General features: G+C 51.0%; 1 protein-coding gene across 4 annotated transcripts in view; it reads left to right on the forward strand.

Annotated features, from left to right (window-relative positions):
- Sipa1l3 (signal induced proliferation associated 1 like 3) overlaps positions 1–19,905 on the forward strand; it is a 220,383-nt gene that overhangs the window by 174,563 nt on the left and 25,915 nt on the right. For all 4 annotated transcript variants that reach the window (XM_019208749.2, XM_019208750.1, XM_019208751.1 and 1 more), the window contains 3 exons: positions 759–886; positions 5,722–5,840; positions 7,534–7,961. In XM_019208749.2, coding sequence (XP_019064294.1) covers positions 759–886; positions 5,722–5,840; positions 7,534–7,961 — 675 coding nt within the window. The remainder of the gene's footprint in view (positions 1–758; positions 887–5,721; positions 5,841–7,533; positions 7,962–19,905) is intronic.

Consider the following 19,905-nt stretch of genomic DNA (forward strand, 5'->3'; position numbering starts at 1 on the left):
TCTGACCTCTCCCCAGCCCCACCGGGCAGACAGTTTTTCAAATGGACCAACCACATTTCATATTGATGTGCACTTCACCGAGGTCCTTCAGCCTGTAGAGAGCATGGGATTTGAGCCCACAACTGCCTTGTCCTGAAGCCTGAGCCCCTGCCACCGCCCCAGCAGCAAAGGGACACACAGAGTTCTAGCCTGTCAGGCAGTCGTCACAGCTCAGTGTATGTGATGTGTCAGCCCCCGGCTCAGTGCTGTAAGTCCCGTGAAGAAGGGCCTCCTGTGAACAGCTCTGACTACTACGAAACGGAGGCCCAGACCCAGGAATTGACTGCCACTGGCTGGGCAAGAGGCTGTGGTGAGGTACAAACCCAGCCTGCCCCGGTCTAGGCCTCCTCTAGCTACAAATGCTCCCTCATCCTGCTGGTCTCCCTTGGAGAGGAAGGAAGCCTGAGGCAGGCCTGGAGCAGTCGTGCACCCCATTTCCCAGCGCCTCATTTCTCAGGGGAGAGCCAGGACCTCTCAGCAGCCTAAGGGTAGGGTGTCAGCCCAGGTTGCTCTTCTCACTCCTCCTTGAGGAACCTGGCAGGCCCTGCATTTCCGCTGGCGCCACCCCAGCTCACAGCACTGCCCACGCTGCTTTTCCAGCCCCAGCAGCTTATCTTCTCTCCTGAACTGTGCAGCAGCCTCCCTAGGGCTCACTGGCAAGCAAGCTCGGGTTCAGGTGGTTTGACATGCTGTGCTTGTGTCCCCTCACTGCCCTGCAGGTACACGGCTGGCCCTCACCCACTGCTGTCCTTTGATCCCCACTTCAGCCACGATGGGATGTCCAGCGGCGACTCCTCCTCAGGTGGCCTGACCAGCCAGGAGAGCACCATGGAGCGCCAGAAGCCAGGTAGGGCCTCCCCAGAGCCTGCCTGCCTCACCTGAGGGTCCTCTCACAGCTTGCCAGGTGACCTCACTTCCTGTCAGTGAGGGATAAAACACAAAGGAAAGCCATATGAAGCCAAGCGTGTTTACACACACCTGTAGTCCCAGCACTGTGGGAGCAAAGGCAAGAGGCTCACGGGTTCAAGCCCAGCCTGTCAACTTACTACCTTACTGAGATCCTGTCTCAAAAAAAAAAAAAATTTTTTTTAAGGCTAATGGTGTAGCTCAATTCAAAGGCCCCAGGTTCAATGAGAAGGGAAGGGAAAGGGAGAAGATAGCTGGGCTTGGTGGTGATGGCCTATAATCATCTGTGACCCCAGCACTTAGGAATCTGAGTCAGGAGGATCCCTTTGAGTTCAAGGCCAGCCTGAACTGCAAAAGGAGACCCTGTCACAAAAAAAAGAGTGGAGATAAAGAAGAAGAAGGAAGAGGGAGAGGAATAAAGGGAGGGAGAGAAAGTCAGTCACAGGGGTCACCCAGGAGAGCCACAGGACAAAGTCTTTGTCCATCCAGAGTTGGACAGGGCATCAGCAGACAGGTCTGCAAAAGCAAGAGTCAAGATTTGTGACATGGACATGGTACTGTTAGGAAGACAGATGAAAAGGATTAAAAATGACCTAAGGCTGGGGATTTAGCTCAGTTCAGTGGTGCCACCGCCTGCCTTGAAAGCGCAGGGACCTGAGTTTGATCTCTGGTGCCAAAAAAAAAAAAGAAAAAGTGACCTAAGGGGACTGGAACTCTTTGTGTTCTGTGACTTTTCATTATATAATGGTCTCATGTTGGCTTTTTCCTTTGTTTGGTTTTGGGGTTTTTTTCTTTTGCTTTGTTTTCTGAGGCAGGGTCTCACTGTGTAGTCCAGGGTGGCCTTGAGCTCACAGTGTAACCCAGTCTGGGCTCTAGCTCATGGCGATCCTCCTGTCTCAGCCTCCTGAATGCTAGGATTGCAGGTGTATGCCACTATGCCCAACTCTCCTGTTGCTTTCCTTTCTTTGGGGTTGGGGAGGATTTGGGGGCTCAAACTCAGATCCTGGCGCTTGCGAGGCAGGCGGTGGAATGACTGAGCTAAATCCCAGCCCTCCTGTTGCTTTTCAGTGTTCATGGACTTAACACATGAGCTGAGAAGAGTCTAGTTTGTGAGTGTACAGTTGGTGACCTGTGAACACCCAGGGCAGGAATCCGAACATGACACTCTGGCAGGCCAAAGCAGGACAATCAAGAGTTTGACCCCAGCCTAAGCAACTTAGCAAGACCCTGTCTCAAATTGAAATATAAAGAGCTGGGGATGCAGCTCAGTGTGAAGGCTTGGTTTCAATCCCCAGGAGCAAAAAAATAAGAAATAAAAATCAGAACATAGCAGCGTTCCAAAGCCCCGCATGCATGCCCTTCCCAGTCGGTACCCACAAGGCCACCCCTGTTCTGCTTCTCCCAGTCTGACTTCATTTTCCTGCTTGGAGGTAGAATATAGAATCACACTGTATGTTGCTCTGTGTCACGCTGTGAGAGCCAGCCACGAGACGGCATGTGTCGGCGCAGTCTCCACGTAGTATTTTGTCGTCTCAAGGAGCTACAATGTACTGCTCCATCCTCGTGTTGATGGGGGTTTGGATTATTTCCAGTTGGAGCTGCTTAGAGCAGCGCCACTGGGGATGTTTCGGTGCCTGCCTTTTGATGAATCTGCTCTCGCATTCTGGAGGGTATTTACCTGGGGGTGGCTTTGCTGCATTGCCTGCCAGACTTCATGAGAAATTACCAAACCGTTCCCAAAGTGACAACCCATTTTAGACGCTAGCCCAGGGCGGGTGAGTTCAGGTTTGCATTTTGTCATCCTTTTTGTTTTGGCTACTCGAGTGGGCACATGGTGCTGTCACACTGGTTTTGCATTCTGCTTTGGGTGTTTTTTGTTTTGTTTTGGTACCGGGTATCGAACTCGGGTCCTTGTGCTTTGCTTTGGGTTTTTTGAGATGGGAGGTGCACCCTGTTGCCCAGGCTGACCTTGAACTCCTGGGCTTACATAACTCTTCCTGCCTCGGCCTTCCAGGTGTCTTGGATTACAAGCATATGCCACCATTCCTGGCTCTCATTTGTGTTAATTTCCATTTTTCTGATGATCGATGAGCTTGGACAGCTCATATATTTATTTTCTTACATATATTTATTAATTCTGTGCGTATAATAGATGATTTCTTTTTTAATGCTGGGGATTGAACTCTGGGCCTTCATACCTTCACACTGAGCTATGTCCTCAGCCCTTTTTTATTCTTTTTATTTTTGTTTTTCAAGACAGGGTCTCATTATGTAGCCCAGGCTAATCTTGAACAACACATGGTGATCCTCCTGCCTCAGCCTCCCAAGTGCTGAGACGACAGGAGCACCACCACACCTGGCCTTGGTTTTTTTCCTTTTTTTTTTTGTTTTTTGTTTGTTTGTTTGTTTTTGAAACAATGTCTCACTAAGTTGCTTAGTTGTCCTGGCTGGGCTCAAACATGCTATCCTCCTGTCTCAGCCTTCCAGAGGGCTGAGATTATAGTCATCTACCACCATGCCCAGCTAGATGGTTATTTTAAACTTTGGGGCCTTTTGAAGTCTGAGGACCTCCAGCATGGAGGCATGGGTTCAAAGGAAGAAAAATAAAAGTGCTAGAGCAGGAAAGTGATGGCGATATCCTCTTAGGGGAAGTTAGAGGATTTCTGGGCTGCAGAAAGGGGTAGGCGACGAGAGCCACCTCAGCAGCTCCCCCTGGCACTGTGGATTAGCAACAAGGTCCCAGGGCCCAGGGGAGTTATTTGCACCTGTGATTCTCTTAAACCAGGCGAGATGCTCCAACTTAAGGCAGGCAGGTTCCTCTTGTGCCCCAGTCCTTCTGCTGCCTCCTTCCGCTCTTCCTCAGCAGGCTGCCCCTGCCTGCACTGCACGTCTGTGATCTTGGCTCCAAGACAGACAAATTTGGATCTTTTTTCTTTTTTGCCAGTCACTTCAGAAAAAAGAGAAAAGTGTTGCTTGGCTGTTTCATTACACCAAAGTGTAAAATGGAACTGGGGGGTTCCCCAGCCTTCACCATCGGCCCCAAATAGGTGTCAAGAGACAGCTCACTGTGGACCTTCCCTTCTCCTCCTGTCCTGCTAACCTCCTCGGGACCTTGTTATAGGTTGGCAAACACCTTCCCTGCCCCTCCACACACATACCGGGAGATCATCAGGAAATCTAGAATATTCTAGACCTCAGAAAAGGGAGGTCCAGGGTCAGAGACTTAGCTTGGTGGTTCCACTGCCTGCCTCACAAGCATGAGATCTGAGTTTGATCCCTGGTGCCAAAAAAAAAAGAAAGAAAGAAAGAAAAAAGAACAGAAAAGGTGGGGTTCCAGTCAGTGGCGAGGGGCAGTGAGGATCAGGCATCACAACAGACCCAGGCTCTGCACAGCCCAGAGATGAGCAGTCGTGACACCAGCAGTTGGTTTTGTGTTGTTGTCACATGCCCAGTGTTGTCCAGCTATGCCACATACCTTCCTCTTGAGTCACCGCAGCAGTGCTGCAGAGCAAGGATGTGACTGCTCCGCTGTGCAGGTGAGGGAGGTGGCAGAAAAACGTCACTGTCCGAAGGTCTCTCCCATCACTGGGATCTGAACTGCAGTCTGCTGGGCTTCGGGACCTCTCCTGAACCCCCACTACCCACAGACACCACCCATAGCCTCCTCCCAACAGAGTGCAGACAGAGCCACCTTTCCCGCGTCTCAGCACATCCAGGCAGATGTCCCCCAGGTCTTCAGCTCGCTCGTGCCTGGCACCTTCCATGCTTCCATCTGCCCAGCATACAAGGCCTGAAACGCCACTGCACAGCCAGTGGAAGCCTTGGGACCAGGACCTGTCAAACTCAGAGCCAGAGGCAAAAGGACTCTAGGATGGCCAGGACCAGAAGGAACCTGGCTCTTCCCCACCCGCTCACTCAGTATATCACTATTGACACCACCAGCCTGGGTGCCAGCGTGAGCCACACAGGCACATTGCCTTCCTTCTTCGGGGCTTGAGAATCCGGTGCGAGAGATGGACAAGAAGCAGGGGACAGTGTAATAGAGCGATACTTGGCAATGCAGAGTAGAGTGGAAACTAACATAGTGCCAACTGGGGTGGATGGGGTTTGGGGAGCTTTGAGCAAATCAGGCACCTTAGGGTATGGTGCACACCTGTAATCCCAGCACTCTGGTGACGTCAGATCACCAGGAGGATCATAAATCCAAACCCAGCCTGCTCACATTAATGACTCAGAAAGACCTGTCTCAAAACAATTTCTTCATTTTTTTAAACATTGGGAATATAGGTCAGTATGAAGGCTCTGAGTTTGTTCCCTAGTATTTCCCCTCTCAAACAATTGCATTCATGTAACCAGAAAAAGATCCCTACCTTGCATATGTGCAAAACTCTTCTAACCAGTGAGATAAAAAGAAAAATTGACCCTGTAGAAAAATGAGAAATGGAGATGATCAAATAAATTACAAAAGAGAAAAAGCCAAATGGCCAGCAAGTATGAAAACATCTCAGCCCCTCTTGGGATGATGAGGAGGGCTGCTGTGTGGCCTCACCCACCGTGAGTTAACCAGCTGGTGTAAAGCCCTGACAGTGTTGCTCAGTAACCGTCCCCTGCCATTTAGTGTTGTCATAGTCCCAGACATGAGTTGATGGGGTCGAGCCTGAGGTGAGCAGACGGGCTGGCAGAGGGGTGGGAACAACCAGCTTCATTTAGTACAGGACTCTTCGCCATAGCCTGCATCACCCTTAACCACTTAACGTTTCTCTTGTTTTCCTGCAGAGCCTCTGTGGCATGTGCCCGCCCAGGCCCGGCTCTCGGCCATGGCTGGAAGCAGTGGGAGCAAGCACGTACCCCGGCAGGATGCGGCAGGCAAAGATTCCCCCAACAGGCATTCCAAAGTGAGTCTGGGCGTGCCTGCCCCACCCCGGGAGCCAGGCCCACAGGGGCTGACAGCTGGGCGTGGCCTCCAGCTCCTCCCCATTTACCACCTTGCATTCACCTGGGAGCGGAATATGCAGTCTGCTGTTAGAGCCACAGCTTCACATCCTGGCCCTGACCCTCACCATCAAGGTCATTTTAAACACATCACCCATCTCAGTTTCTTTGTTATTGCACCAGTCCTGGTAGATGAACTGCTGTGCCCGCAGCCCCTGGGTCTCAGTGACTAATGGATGCTCCATTCCCTCTCACACTCAGTGTAGTGCAGGTGTTCAGGGAGCAGCCGGCTGCCCACAGGGTGATTCAGCATCCCAGGCTCCCTTCCTCTTGTGGCTCTGCTGTCCCCTAGCATCTCCCAGCCTTCTGGGCCCCTGCGTGGTAAGAGTGGGAGGGAGAGAGGATCAAGTGGGAGGAATTTTTAGTCCAGGCTTGGAAATAGCGCACGTTATTTTCACTTAGCATTGCAATGACCAGGACTCCATCTCTGCAAGGGAGGCTGGGAAATGTAGTCCCGGGTGTCCAGGAGGAGGAGCCCGTTTGGCTGAGCTCTTGGCAGTCTCTGTATCTTTTCATTCAGAAGGCATTTGACACACGCAGTATGCTGGGCATTGGGACTGCTGGGATGAAGAGGACAGATGGGCTCCTGTCCTCAGGAAGCTGACATCCCAGTGGGGGCAACAAGCAGGAAGCAGATAAACAGAAGCAGCTTATGGCACTAAGAAATGATCTTTGCTATGGAAGAAAAACAAAGCACAGTTAAAGAAAAAGAGTGACTAATCTTGCTGCTTTAGGATAATGTTGTCAGCAAAGCCTTTTGAGGAGGTGACCTTGAAGCCAGAACCTTGAATGAAGTGAGGGGTGATCTGGGAAGAGCCGTGGGAAGAGCATTACCAGCAGAAGGACCATCAGGTGCGAAGGCCCTGAGATAGGGGTATGACTGGCGTGTTCAGAGAACAAGGAGACCATTGCGGCTGGAGCAGAATGAGATGAAGTTAGAGGCCAGCGCATGGGCTTGGCAATCAAGGCCTCATGTGTGGTGGTGAGAACCCTGCATTCCCCAAGTGAGGTGGATCCATGAGAGTCTTGAGCAGGAAAGGCGCAGGATCTAACACAGATGCTCACAGGTTCCCTCTGGCCTCACATGGGGTAGAGAGCAGCCTACTGCAGTAGCCCAGCAAGAGGCAGTGGTGGACAGGACCAGGTGGGAGCCCCAGAGGAAGCCAAAGTGCCAGGTCCTAGGCACGGTGCCAAGATGCCAGAGATTTGCTGTGGGGCTGGACATGATGTGTGAGCAAAGGCCCAGGCTCTTCGGTGGGGCTGCTGCCAGGGTGTGAAAGGGTGCGGCCGTTATCCAGAGCAGGAGGCTGATGTGGAAGGGAAGGCCCGGAGCTCAGCTTTATACTGGTTGAGTGTGAGAAGTGGGAAGCACAGGATCCACATGTCGTTTGTTCCTCCAAGGAGCCCCTTGAGATGGGGATATGTAATCACCCCTCCACCCTCAGTTTATAGAGTTTCCGCATCACTTGCCCAAGGAGGCAGCAGGTTAGGGGGCAGGATGTGAAGCTGTCTGGTTGCAGGGTTCACGTAAGGGCAGACGGAGGTGGGGCAGGGTGCCTTCCCTGGAGTCAGGGTGACACACTCCCTGTCTTCCAGGGTGAACCTCAGTACTCCAGCCATTCCAGCAGCAATACCCTCTCCAGCAACGCCTCCAGCAGCCACAGCGACGACCGCTGGTTCGACCCTCTGGACCCTCTGGAGCCAGAGCAGGACCCCCTCTCCAAGGGCGGCTCCAGCGACAGTGGAATTGACACCGCCCTCTATACCTCCAGCCCCAGCTACATGTCTCTGGCCAAGGCACCTCGGCCCGCCAAGTCTCACAAGCCCCCAGGAAGTCTGGGCCTCTGTGGTGGGGGACGCGAGGCTGCCGGGAGGCCGCACCATGCAGAAAGGCGGAGGGAAGTCTCCCCAGCCCCTGCGGTTGCCGGACAGAGCAAGGGCTACCGACCGAAGCTGTACTCCTCGGGCTCCAGCACCCCTATAGGCCTGGCGGGGGGCAGCCGGGACCTGCCAAGGCAGCCCAGGTAAGGTTCCACACCAAGTCCGGGTCCTTCGGAGGATCTTGGCCACCTTCCCCTTTCCGAATGGTGGGACCCCTCCCCAAAAGCATGCGTATACAAGCATGTGATTACATGAGTTGGCTTATAGTCAGGAGGCTTGTGGACCTGCCGTCCATCCATCAGCCTTTGAAGACCAGGAATAGAGAGAAAAAGCCATGGCAGTCTGTCTTCATTTGTGCCTGGTTCTCTGACCCATCTCTGTTTTCTTCTCTTTGCTGAGGTCATTGGTTCTTATGCTTTCTGAGGGATCACAGACTATCTCTGCTAGGAGCACATTAGGCTGTGGTTTAATCAAGTAGGGGTTAACAGTCCCCTGACATGGGAGTCCAAGGAGGGCTGGTACAGCAGCTCAGAGGGCCCCATGAGGCTGGCACTCTGTAATGTAGCTTCCTGCTCCACCGTCCTTACCATGCTGGCTTGTGTCTCTCTGGTCTCAAGCTGTCGGTGCTTGCAGGGTGGCAAGGGAAGGGACAGAACAGGAAAGGGGCACTACATCTGTGCAGCTCCCCTTTTGTATGGAAAAAGCAAATACTTTGCCAGAGCCCCCTGCAGCAGGTGATGTGATATGACTATCCCAGCTACAGGGAAGTCTAGGAGACCACAGTTTATCCTTCCTGCCTGTGTAGTATAGGGCAGTGGTCAGCAAACAACTCATAGTCTGGCCTGATGCACGCAGATTGCTGGGCCCCACCCAGGCTACATGTTTTTACCAGTAGGTGCTGACACTGCCACAGGTCCCAAGAGCACACTAGTAGAGAGGCAGGTAGGGCCATAAACTGTATCTGTTAGGGGTGCATTAGGCTGTGGCCTAAATAAATAGGGGTTAAAGCAGTGACCTACACAGAGGTGGGAAAATCAGTCTACAGAGTCATACTCAACCAGAGTCACTCAGAGGTGTGTGTCCCCAGGCAGGGAATGCTGCGCTGGTCTCCAGTGTTGACCCCCAAGTCAGAGCCTTACTTCCATCGCCTGACCTGAGCAGGGGCAGCTAGAAGCCAGGACCCACGAGAACAAGGACCTTCTTGGCTTTCTGACGCCTTTGCTGGTCATCAAACCCTCAGTGCCCAAACCCTTGCCAGTACTTAAGCGCCTTCAGGCGGCAGCAGCCTCATCCCTGTTGACCATGACCCACAGTGGAATTGTGTCCATGTTTCTGTGTAGAGAAGGTGGTTTCCAAAGTGATCCTTAGCTTTCTCTAGCACTGCACTTTGGTCCAGTCTGGATGCTGAGCGATCTGTAGCTGAATGCTTTCCTGTGCTACCAGAGGCTCTTTGACAGATCGGAAACCCACTGCAGTTCACAATGGCTATCAGCGCTGGCCGTCGGCCCCGACCCCAGGAGCCTTTAGTCACAGAGCCTGGGAATGGGGCTGAGGTAGAGAGAGAGACAGAGGAACTGCGTGAATTAGGCTCTGTGGAACTGGTGATTGAACTGAGGGCATTCACATGAAACCGTATCCCCATCCAGTTTGTTTGCAAGACTGCACCAAGTTGCCCAGGATGGCTGGGACTTGCTATCCTCCTCCTCACAGAGTGCTGGAATTAGAGGCATGTGCCACTGCACCTGTCTTAAGTTCTCCATCTTTCAAACTTGCAGGCTGCTTTGAACAGCTTCATTCCTTTACTCATGCATTCATTCATTTCTATCTTGAGTATTTTTTTTTCTCATTGAGTTTATTGGTACATTTTAGGTATACAGTACAGTTACGTTCATCATTGGGATCTTGTACCTTTACATGACAGGTCTTGGTTCTCATTTTTTCCCCTTATCCCTGACCTCCCTTCACCCCCTCCTCCCTTTTCCATTTACAAATACTTTATTTCCCCTTTTTCGCTTTTTTAAAGGGATAGGATAGCAAAGGAAATGCTAAGAAAGAGAGGGAAGGAAAACAAGACAGGGAAGGGAAGAAAGAAGAGGATAGGAGAGGTAAAGATGGAAGAGGAGGGAAGAGGAAAGGAGAGAAGAAAAGGATGGGAGAGAGCTGGGAATGAATTTTCTCATATTTTTTTCTCCATTTTTATTTCCTTTCCCTACCCTTCCCACTTCCCCTACACCTTTAGTCCTTTTCTTCCTATTTCACATTGTCGATTATACCATTAGGGTCTTATGTACAATTACAGTTTTTCACACCAGAGAAACTGAGTATTTCTTGCGGAGCTGTCCTGTCCCTGATCTACGCTGGGAATTGAGGAGAAATAATAGCAAATTTGGATGAGGCCCTAGCGCTCGCCACAGGTGGTAATGGTGATGACACCATAATCCTGAGACAGATATGTGTAGAACTCTCCGGGCATAGACTCGTATTATGTCAGTGAGCCTGAGTAACCGTGGGGTTCAAACCCCACGATAGAAAGGCAGCAGTGGCAGGAGTAGATGGTGAAGAGGCAGAGGGAGGCCACAAAATTACCCTGTGTCACGAGAAGGATTTGCTGAACCCAGAAGCAGAGGGACTCAAATGGAGGGTGGAGTAAGCCACAAAAGAGGGCCCTGTGGTTGGGAGCTCTAATTTGCATACAGACAATTGATGCTAATTGCAAATCATTCTTATCTACTCATTAGAGCTGCTTCCTGAAGTTTTCTCCTAGGCAACCAGGCTTTAGTGTGGAGCAGCATTTCCCAAAATGGGGTGCTGGAGGTGATTTGGGTGGTGCAGGGAGGGAAGCATTTTATCTGAAATGGATGCGTGTTTGCTTAAATGAGTTTTAGGAAAAGCTTTTCCAGTCCATCCCCTGATTTTACAGATACTAACTGGAACACGTGAAGAAAATAAAATAGTTGGTCTAACCACTTACCAGTCAGGTTATTTAAAGAGAGGATGACCAAAAACTGCATTTTTTCACTAATTTTTATAAGATAACAAAATATTAAAATGACGATTTTATCAAGTTTATTCAATACAAGAATCAACTAGTTGAAATGACACCTGCCCAAGTGACGCAAAGTAAACTGTTAAGTGATGGGTGGATAGAAATGACTCCAGAATCAGCCGTCCCGGGTTCAAGCTCTCCCTCTGCCAGGCCTTGGCTGTGTGGCCCTAGACATGCAGCTGGGCCGCACAGGCATGTGGTTAGGGTTAAGTGAGCCCTCAGAGCAGTGCCAGGCAACACACCTCAAGCCTGGCTATCCCTAGAATCAGGGAGTGGGAAGGTGTTTCAGCAGCAGTGCAATAAGCAGGACCCACCGGGTGTGCTGGCACTCTGCCTATAATCCCACTTCTCAGAAGGCTGAGACAGGAGGGTGGCAAGTTGAGGACCAGCCTGGGCAATTTGGCAAGACCCCATCTCAAAAACTTTGTTTGTTTGTTTTTAACCAGCATTTGAATTCAGGCCCTTGCGCTTGGGAGGGAAGGCGGCAGAACCACTGATCCACATCCCTGGCTGCAAAAAGTTTTTTTAAAAGGTTGCTGAGGATGTAGCTCAGCGGTAGAGCACCCCTGGGTTCAGTCCCCAGTAACACACACACACACACACACACACACACACACACACACACACAAACACACACACACACACACACACACCCACACACACACACACACACTTACATGAAAAAAGACCAGGCATAGTAGCATAAAACTGTAATCCCAGCACTCGAGAGGCTGAGGCAAGAGGGTCCACTCAAGTTCCAAGCCAGCCTGGACTATGCAGTGAGTTCAAAGCTAGCCTGGACTACATAACAAGACCCTGGGGCCAGGGACTTAGCTCAGTGGTTCTCCTGCCTGCCTCGCAAGCGCAAGGTCCCAAGTTCGATCCCCGGTACCAAAAAATAAATAAATCAACATAGTGAGACCCTATCTCAAAAGAAAAAACACACAAAAATGCAAAACAAGGCCCTGCTTCAGACTACATAGAATGTCCCCATTGAGGGGAGCAAGATCCTGTTCGGGACAGTGCTGAGGGCAGGGCAGTGACTGAGGCAAACACATCTGACCTCTGAGAGCTCCCAGTTCAGTGGGGGAGACAGACCCAGTCCCTGACAGCGACAGCTCATGGGAGTCTCGGCTGAGATGGGAAAGGGTCAGGACTGAGGTGTTGGAGGCACTGGGGATGAACGGGCCCAAGGAGGGGCTTCCTGGAGCAGAGTGTGAGCTGACCAGGGAATAAGGGAAGAAAGTGCATTCCAGACAGGCAGTAGCAGGTCCCACCATCTGTCACCCTCCTTGCCTGCTGGTCTTCCCAGTTGTCCCACCTTAATGGCCAAAGTTCCCCCAGCAGTTACTGAGCACGTTTCTGGGGCCAGACCTGAGCTTGCTGCCCCTGCTGTGATCATTCCCAGCGGGCCAGATGGGACACCACCCTGCCGCCCGGCCTCCACACTGAGGGCAGAGGCCTTTGTCTGAACAGGCCAGGCACCAGCACTCACTGACCGCCCTGTCTCCACCTCCTCAGCTGGAAATTGGTATTTATTCGTGCAGCGAGTACCTGGTGTGTGCAGGCCCTCTGCTAGGCACTGACGCCCAAGTGGACAGCGCCCTAGAGGTCATGGCACCGCCAGTGCCAGGGGAGACAGCAGGCAAATACTGAGCATAATCTTGAATGCGTTATACTGGGGGCAGCCTCAGAGGAGACCCAGGGGTAAGATGCTGGACAGAGGGGCCCCTCTGCCACGGTGGAGGGCGATGTGAAGGAGGGAGCAGGTGAAGGAGGTGAGGGTCCAGGGACACTGGTCAGATTCTCATGATCTAGGATACAGTTGCGTGGGTGTTTGCATTGCAACAGTTTGTTAAACTGTGCATATATGTTTCATACACTTCACGGCATACAGGCTAGTTTACGTGTGTGTGTGTGTGTGTGTGTGTGTGTGTGTGTGTGTGCGCGCAGGATGAATCCCAGGACCTTATGGGGGCTGAGCATGTGCTCTACCAATGAGCTACATCCCCAGCTTCAGCCATTCACAATTAACAGAAAGGCGGATGTATAGAGGATATACTTAGGAGAGGAAGTGGTGAGTACAGAGTCCCTGAGGTAGGCAGAGGCTGGTGCCTGGAGTTCACTGAGCACAGGCTCTCTGCTCAGGTGTAGAAATCAAGGGGGCAGCCGATGGGAGGTCAAGGGGCAAGCAGGGGCCTCGGCCTTGCAGGCTCCTTTGTGGAGATTGGTCTTGAGCTTACCGCAGAGGATGAGTAGGTATGTTTTCAGCAAAGGATAACATCAAGACAGATTTGTGTTTTTTGTTGTGGTTGTGTTTTTGTTGTTTTATTTTGTGATACTGGGGATTGAATCTAAGGATTTCACACTAAGCCACATCCCCAACTTTTTTTTTTTTTTTTTGAGACAAGGTCTCATTGAGTCCCTTGAATTTAGGATCCTGCCTCAGCCTCCAGTGCTAAGATTACATCTCCAAGCCTAGGCAGATCTGAGCTTTGAAAGATGGTGTTGGGGCGAGACAGACGGTAAAGTCTCAAGGAAGAAGCTGAGTCCAAGATCTGAGAGCGAAGGATGCAGCCCAGAAAGGCACAGAGCAGCTGCGTGTGTGTCAGGAGGCCTCACCAGGATAGGAGCAGGGAGGGAGCCAGGTCTGGGACTGAGCCAGCGATCTGTGAGACTCCAGGGAGCTGTGAGACTCCAGGCCCACTAGAGGTTCTTGTGAGAAGAGGAGGGGACAGCCCTTCACAGAGGGACTTCCCTCCCTTGTAGAGCTGACACTGTCCTTCAGAGAGAATCAGACAGACCACTGAGCGACCATGTGATGTGCCAGGTGGGAGAAAAACAGAGCAGGACAGAGTGGGGGTCCCGGAAGGCCTCTGGGAGGAGGCACCGTGCACTGTCGGGAGCAAGACAGTGCCCCAAGCAGCTCAAACAGAAAACACCAGGGCCCTGGGATGAACTCATTTGCCATACTCTAGAAACAGCTGGCCAGAGCTCTTGGGGTGGTTGGCAAAGGGGACAGTGGCAGGAGCCCAGTTCTGGTAGGCCTGTGACCACGGTCAGACGTTAGGATTTGATTCTGGGGTACATGGAACCCATGGGAGTAGCTGAGCCCATACTCTGACTTATATTTCCTGAAAGATCATGCTGGGCTTCCCTGGGAGAAATGCACTGATCGGAGGGTAGAGGGGAAAAGAATGGAGGGCAGAATCCAAAGGCAGCAGGAAAAGGATGGGCCCTGCCGGTCCCACACAGAAACCTCTCTCCCCGGGCTACAGCCCTGGCCATGGAAGCCACTGCAGCCTGTAGCAGCTTGTGCCCACCGATGACTTCAGTGGCTTTGCGGACACTCCCCCAGACATTCGTCATGGGAGCCTAGCTGCCGGGCTCAGGGCCAGGCGCCAATGCCTGCTGTGGGCACCTAGAGGGCTGAGTGATGCCAGGCAGGCAGCCACCTGGCCACACCCTCTTCCCAGGCAGAGCCCCGCTGCCTTCTGGTTTCTAGAGCAATTTGCCAGGGCATTGAGGGACTGTAAGAAACTCTGCCCCATGTGGAGCCCACACAGCTGGGCGTTCCCAGCAAGCAGGAAGCATGTGGCCTTGTTTGTCCAGCCTGTGCCAGCTGTCTCTGGGATACCATCTGGGGCACATCCCTGAAAGGCCCTGGGATCCACTGGGGTCTACCCTGCCTTTGATCGTTAGGAAGCCAGAGTCACACATGACAGACCTACAGAGAGTTACTGTCAGCATGACAAGGATAACGCGGGCTGTCTACATTCAGAGGAATGAGAGATCCAGGCAGGTATCTGTGTGGTCTCATCAGAGGGGCCAGTGCAAAGGCCCTGAGGTAGAAATGTCTGTGGTATGTTTAAGGAACAGCTCCATGTGACTGGAGCACAGGAGATGGGAGTGGGAGATTAGGATATAGAAGAGGCAGGACAGATGGTGTTGGAACCCTGTGGGAGGGCTCTGGCACTGTCCCTAGGTGAGCTGGAATCCCAGAGAATCCTGATCTAACGCAAGTGTACTCAGGATGTGCTGGGGAGGATGAAAGAGGCGGCAAGGAAGCCTCTGTGGCGATCCAGCAGGTGGAACTTGGGGGTGGCGAGCAGTGGTTGAATTAGGACCCATTTCAAGTCTCTACCCATGTCCCCTCTTTGTACACCCAGAAGACCTGCTCCTTGTTCTCCTCAGCCACGGGGCCATGTGGCCACTCCACGAACCTGTGCTGCAGCAAGGAGAGCCGCTGGGTGGGTGCAGCAGCTGAGGCCCGCTGGCGAGGGCCCTGGTGGCTGGCCTGCAGTGTGAGTTGGGCACTGTCCGCCCCTCTGTGCCCCTCTGCCCGGGTCCGGATTGTGCCTCTTCCAGGCTCCCATGTGTGAGATGGGGTAACGAGAGGAGCCAGGGTCTAGGGTTTCAAGGGTGAATTGAGCCCATGAATTTAGAGAACTTAGCACACGGGCCGAGACATAGCGAGGGCTCAGAAATATCAACAGCTGCTAGGTTTTCTTTTCCTTTGTAACAAATTTACCATTATAATTATTGTCTCTGAGACCAAACTGCTTAGGTTTTCATGCTGACTTTGTCTCCTAGCAGCTGTGTCATTGGGGCAAGTTACTTGGCCTCTTTGGACTTTGGTTTCCCCACCTGGAGCACAGAGGTAGCAGTTCCAACCCGAGGGGCTGCAGGGTGACTAAATGAGGTGGTGTCTGTGAGCTGCTTCAGAACAAGGCCCGGAAGCAGTCAGTCCTGTCACTGCCATCTGTTCCCTGATGCTCTTCCTCCTGAGGGCAGGGCATAGCTCTCTCCCTTGTGCCCGTCACCCACCAAGGACCACTGTCAGCCCCCTTCAGAGCCCCCAGGGGCAGCTGGCATTGCACAAACTTGAGCAGCCGGTGGGGTTTCACTGCCCCTGACTTTCATCTTTTCTTTGCACACCACAAAATGTTTACTCTAGCAAAACGTGCCCCCCTACAATATAAAACAGATAAATGCATGGCTTCTGTGGTCGAAGGTTGGGTTGGCAGTGCAGAGCAGGATGCCACTCCTCCATCCTCCAGTCTGAGCCCAGAGCTGGGATTTCAGGCCCTGGAGGCAGCACCTCCCGTATTCCTGCAGCTCGGGGAGTGCACCCCCGGCCCTGTAAGGCGGGCCCTGCCCACACAGTCTTGGGTGGAGGCTATGGCTCTGCTGCCTCGTTTCTGAAGCCGAACCTGAGGCTCATTGAGGGGAAGGGACCCAGCCTGAGACAGCCAGGGGAGGGTGCCAGTCAGGCCTGGGCTGGGAGCCTGGATCATCATCTGCCACACCATGCTGCTTAGGGAGGACACGTGGCCACACTGACGCTTCAGAACGAAAGAAGGTTCGCTGTTTTGACAAGTTCATTTTTGCAGTGCTGTAGATGGAACCCAGGGCCTCACACATGCTAGGCAAGCAGTGGCACTGAGCTACATACACTCCCAGCTCAACAAAGCTCACTGTTGACTGGCAGGTGGGCCCAGGACTCCACCCTTGCCTGGTGCCACTGAGAGGTGACAGAGCACGCCCTGCACCTGGCGTGGCTCAATTCGTGGGGTGTGTGGGAGGGGCAATCCTCAGAGGCTGGGTCAGTGTCGTCAAGACCTGCTGTGCTAATAAGGACAGAAGATAAGGCCAGTCATGGGCATGCTTTCTACTGCAAGGAACAGAATCCCAGCTCAGTTGAAGGAAATGTATTAATTTTTATCTTTTTTTTTTTTTTTTTTTTTTTTTGTGTCTTTTTGAGAGGGCCGCGCTATGTAGTTCAAGGTGGCCCTGAATTCAACTCACTGTGTAGCTATTTACATTTATTTTAATTGGTAAATAAGTGCATATATTTATGGGATACAGTATATTTTCATGTATGGATTGTTTTTTTTTTTTTTTTTTTGGCACCGGGGATCCATGTATGTCTATATTATGGAAAGATTCATTCTAGCTAATATATCTATCACTTCACCGGATTAACCTTTTTTTGTGGTAAAAACATTAAAGATCAATTCTTTGAGCAATTTTTTGTTTTGTTTTTTGAGACAAGGAGGGTCTTGTTACATGTTTCGGGCTGGCCTTGAATTCACTATGTATTCCAGGCTGGCCTTGAATTTATGACGATCCTCCTGCCTCAGCCTCCCGAGTGCTAGGATTACAGGTGTGCACCACCATGCCCAGCTCTTAAATTTTAAAATATACAATGCAGTTATTACTGACAGTGGCCACCATGCAATGCAATAGATCATTGACTCCTCTAGCCTACCTGATAGTGTGCTTTGTGCCTTCAGCATCTACACACACACACACACCTGGAAGAAATTTATTCATGACTCCAGTCTTTCCCTGGTTTTTTGTGGCTGTTTTGTCGGTCTTTTGCGGTGCTACATGGAACCAAGGGCCTTTTGCGTGCTGGGCAAGTGCTCCACCACTGAGCCACAGCCCAGCCCCCTCCCTTTTGTTCTACCTCCAGTAGCCTACGGCTGACCCCTCAGAGTCTCAGAGTGACCCCTCGTTCAACGTCTTTGTAAGACACAGTGCAGTGAAGAGGAGATACTTCCTGCAAGTGTGTTTTGTTTGCATGTTAAGGGCTGTTGTGTTTTAGCAGTGCTGAGAATCCAGCCCAGAGCTCTCCCACTGAGCTACCCACCCTGCCCTGCTTGTTTTCATGAGGAAATCTTCCCCAGAAGTCACACAGCACATAGACCCTCGTGCATACCCCGCAGGAAGGAGCTCACTCGCCAGCAGGCCCCAGGCTTTCCCCAAAGGATCCCCCCACTGGATGTGAATCACGTCAAGCAGAGGATGAGTGGAAGCGGCCTTCGTTTACAGGGTTGGGGGGATTCACGGGACAGCCAACGGTGTGTGTCCCAGCAGTTAAAGGGGCCACCTGGTCAGCAGAGGGCATTTATCTTTCTCTCTCTTCCTTTTAAAATCATCTCGTGTGTTTTCAGCTCATGAAGGTTGAACTTGCCTATTGATGAAGGAGAAAAATAGGCACTCTAACCAGCAGTGGTGGCGTACGCCTGTAATCCCAGTACTTGGGAGGCTGAGGCAGGAGGATTGCCATGAGTTGGAGACTAACCTGGGCCACATAGTGAGTTCAAGGCCACCCTGATTTACATAGTGAGACGTGGTCTCAACAAACCAAAAACAGTAAGAAATATGTGCTATAGACAGATGCAGGGTTAAAATCAGCTGGGCATGGTGTCACACGTGTCACACCAGGGTCGTTACCGCACCCTGGGAGGCTGAGGCAGGAGGATTGTAAGTTCAAGCCAGGCCTAGATAACTTAGTGATTTTGTAAGACCTTGTTTCAAAATGAAAATTTAAAAAGGGGCTGGGGATGTAGCTTTAGTACAAAGTCCCTGGGTTCATCCTCAATACCAAAAAATTAAAAATTTTTTTAAAAGGAAGAATGGGCCATGGCTGCCTCTAAGAGCAAGACTGAAGTATCGGTAGCCACTCCCTTTTACCTGGCCTCATTTATGTAGTTTAATTTGACATTTACCGTGTGCATGTCCACCGTCATTTCCTCCAGAGAAAATCAGATGGCGTACACTCCTCCGAAGATGTTTCTCTAGACATGTACCAACCCAGTTCTTTGAAACATTTCGACCATTACCAAAAATAGAAAAAGCATTTTTATATTATAATCCAACAGACATCTGGAGTTAAGTTTCACAGAACCACTTAGCCCTTACCTTATGTGACTACACTGACATTTTTTAGTCTCTCTTTTTCTTTTTCTCACTCGCTCTCTTTTTCTCCCCCTGCCCTTAAGGATTGTTAAGATCTTGGCTAGGTGATGTGTTGGCGGTACCTACCTGTAGTCCTAGCACTCAGGGGGCTGAGACAGGGAGATTACATCTTCAAGCCCAGCCTGGGCTGTGCAGTGAGTCCCTCTCAAAGCAAAACCAAAAAGACCCAGGCTGGCAGTGCAGCTCAGTGGTGAAGCACTCGCCTTGCCTGCACCAGGGCTCAATCCCTAGTACAGGAGGGAGTCACTCAAGTCATTGCAAATCTTCTCTTCTCTTCTTTGGGTTTTTGTTTTGGGGTTTGGGTTTTGTTTTTTGTTTGTTTTTTTTTTTTTCAAACAGGAGCTCACTGTTCTAGGCTATCTGTGTGCTCACTGTGTAGCCTGAGCTGACCTCAGACAGGTAGCGTATCCTACTTCAGTCTCCCTCCTCACTGCCACATCTGGTGTTTCTTTTAATTTTTTTTTTTCATTGAGTTTATTGGTACTTCTTAGGTGTACAGTACAGTTACGTTCATCATTGGGATCTTGTGCCTTTGCATGACTTTTAATTTATTTTTATTAGTACATGTTTGTAATGCATACTGATTATATACATCATGAGGAGTTGATACATGTATGTAACATCTTCTTTTTTGGTACCGGGGATCAAACTCAGGTCCTTGTGCTTGTGAGGCAGGCGCCGAACCACTGAGCTAAATCCCCAGCCCTTGTGTATAACATCTTAATTCTTTTTACTTCTCAGATCCTCTTGATTATAAGCAATATTAGGCCGAGGCAGGAAGATTACTGCAAGTTTTTTGTTTGTTTGTTTGTTTGTTTTGGTACTAGGGATCAAACTCAGACCCTTGTGCTTGCAAGGCAGGCAGTGGAACCACTGAGCTAAATCCCCAGCCCTGCTGCAAGATTGAGGCCAAGCCTGTACTACATAGTGAGTTCAAGGCCAGCCTGAACTCCACAGCGAGATACCGAATGTTAGACATAGACAAATGTGGTTTGTCCTTTACCTCTCAGCTCACATGCTGTGCCTCCTGTGATCTTTTAAACCCTCTTACTTGTACACACTTGTAGTACATAATGATTACATTTGTTGTGGGGAGTTGGTGCATGTATAAATCCACCCTAATGCCTTTTATTTCCCCATCCTGACAGCGAGGGTGATGGGCTTGGAAGACGCCGGGTAGGTGAGCAAAGCTCTCTCTGTGCCTGGGTAGATCATGGAGGTGTGACCTTGGGAATTGTATTGCCCTTTTTTTTTTTTTTTTTTTTAAATTTTTT

The sequence above is a fragment of the Fukomys damarensis genome, unplaced genomic scaffold (genome assembly GCF_012274545.1).
Source record: "Fukomys damarensis isolate Sample0158 unplaced genomic scaffold, DMR_v1.0_HiC HiC_scaffold_19, whole genome shotgun sequence".
Classification (NCBI taxonomy): domain Eukaryota; kingdom Metazoa; phylum Chordata; class Mammalia; order Rodentia; family Bathyergidae; genus Fukomys; species Fukomys damarensis.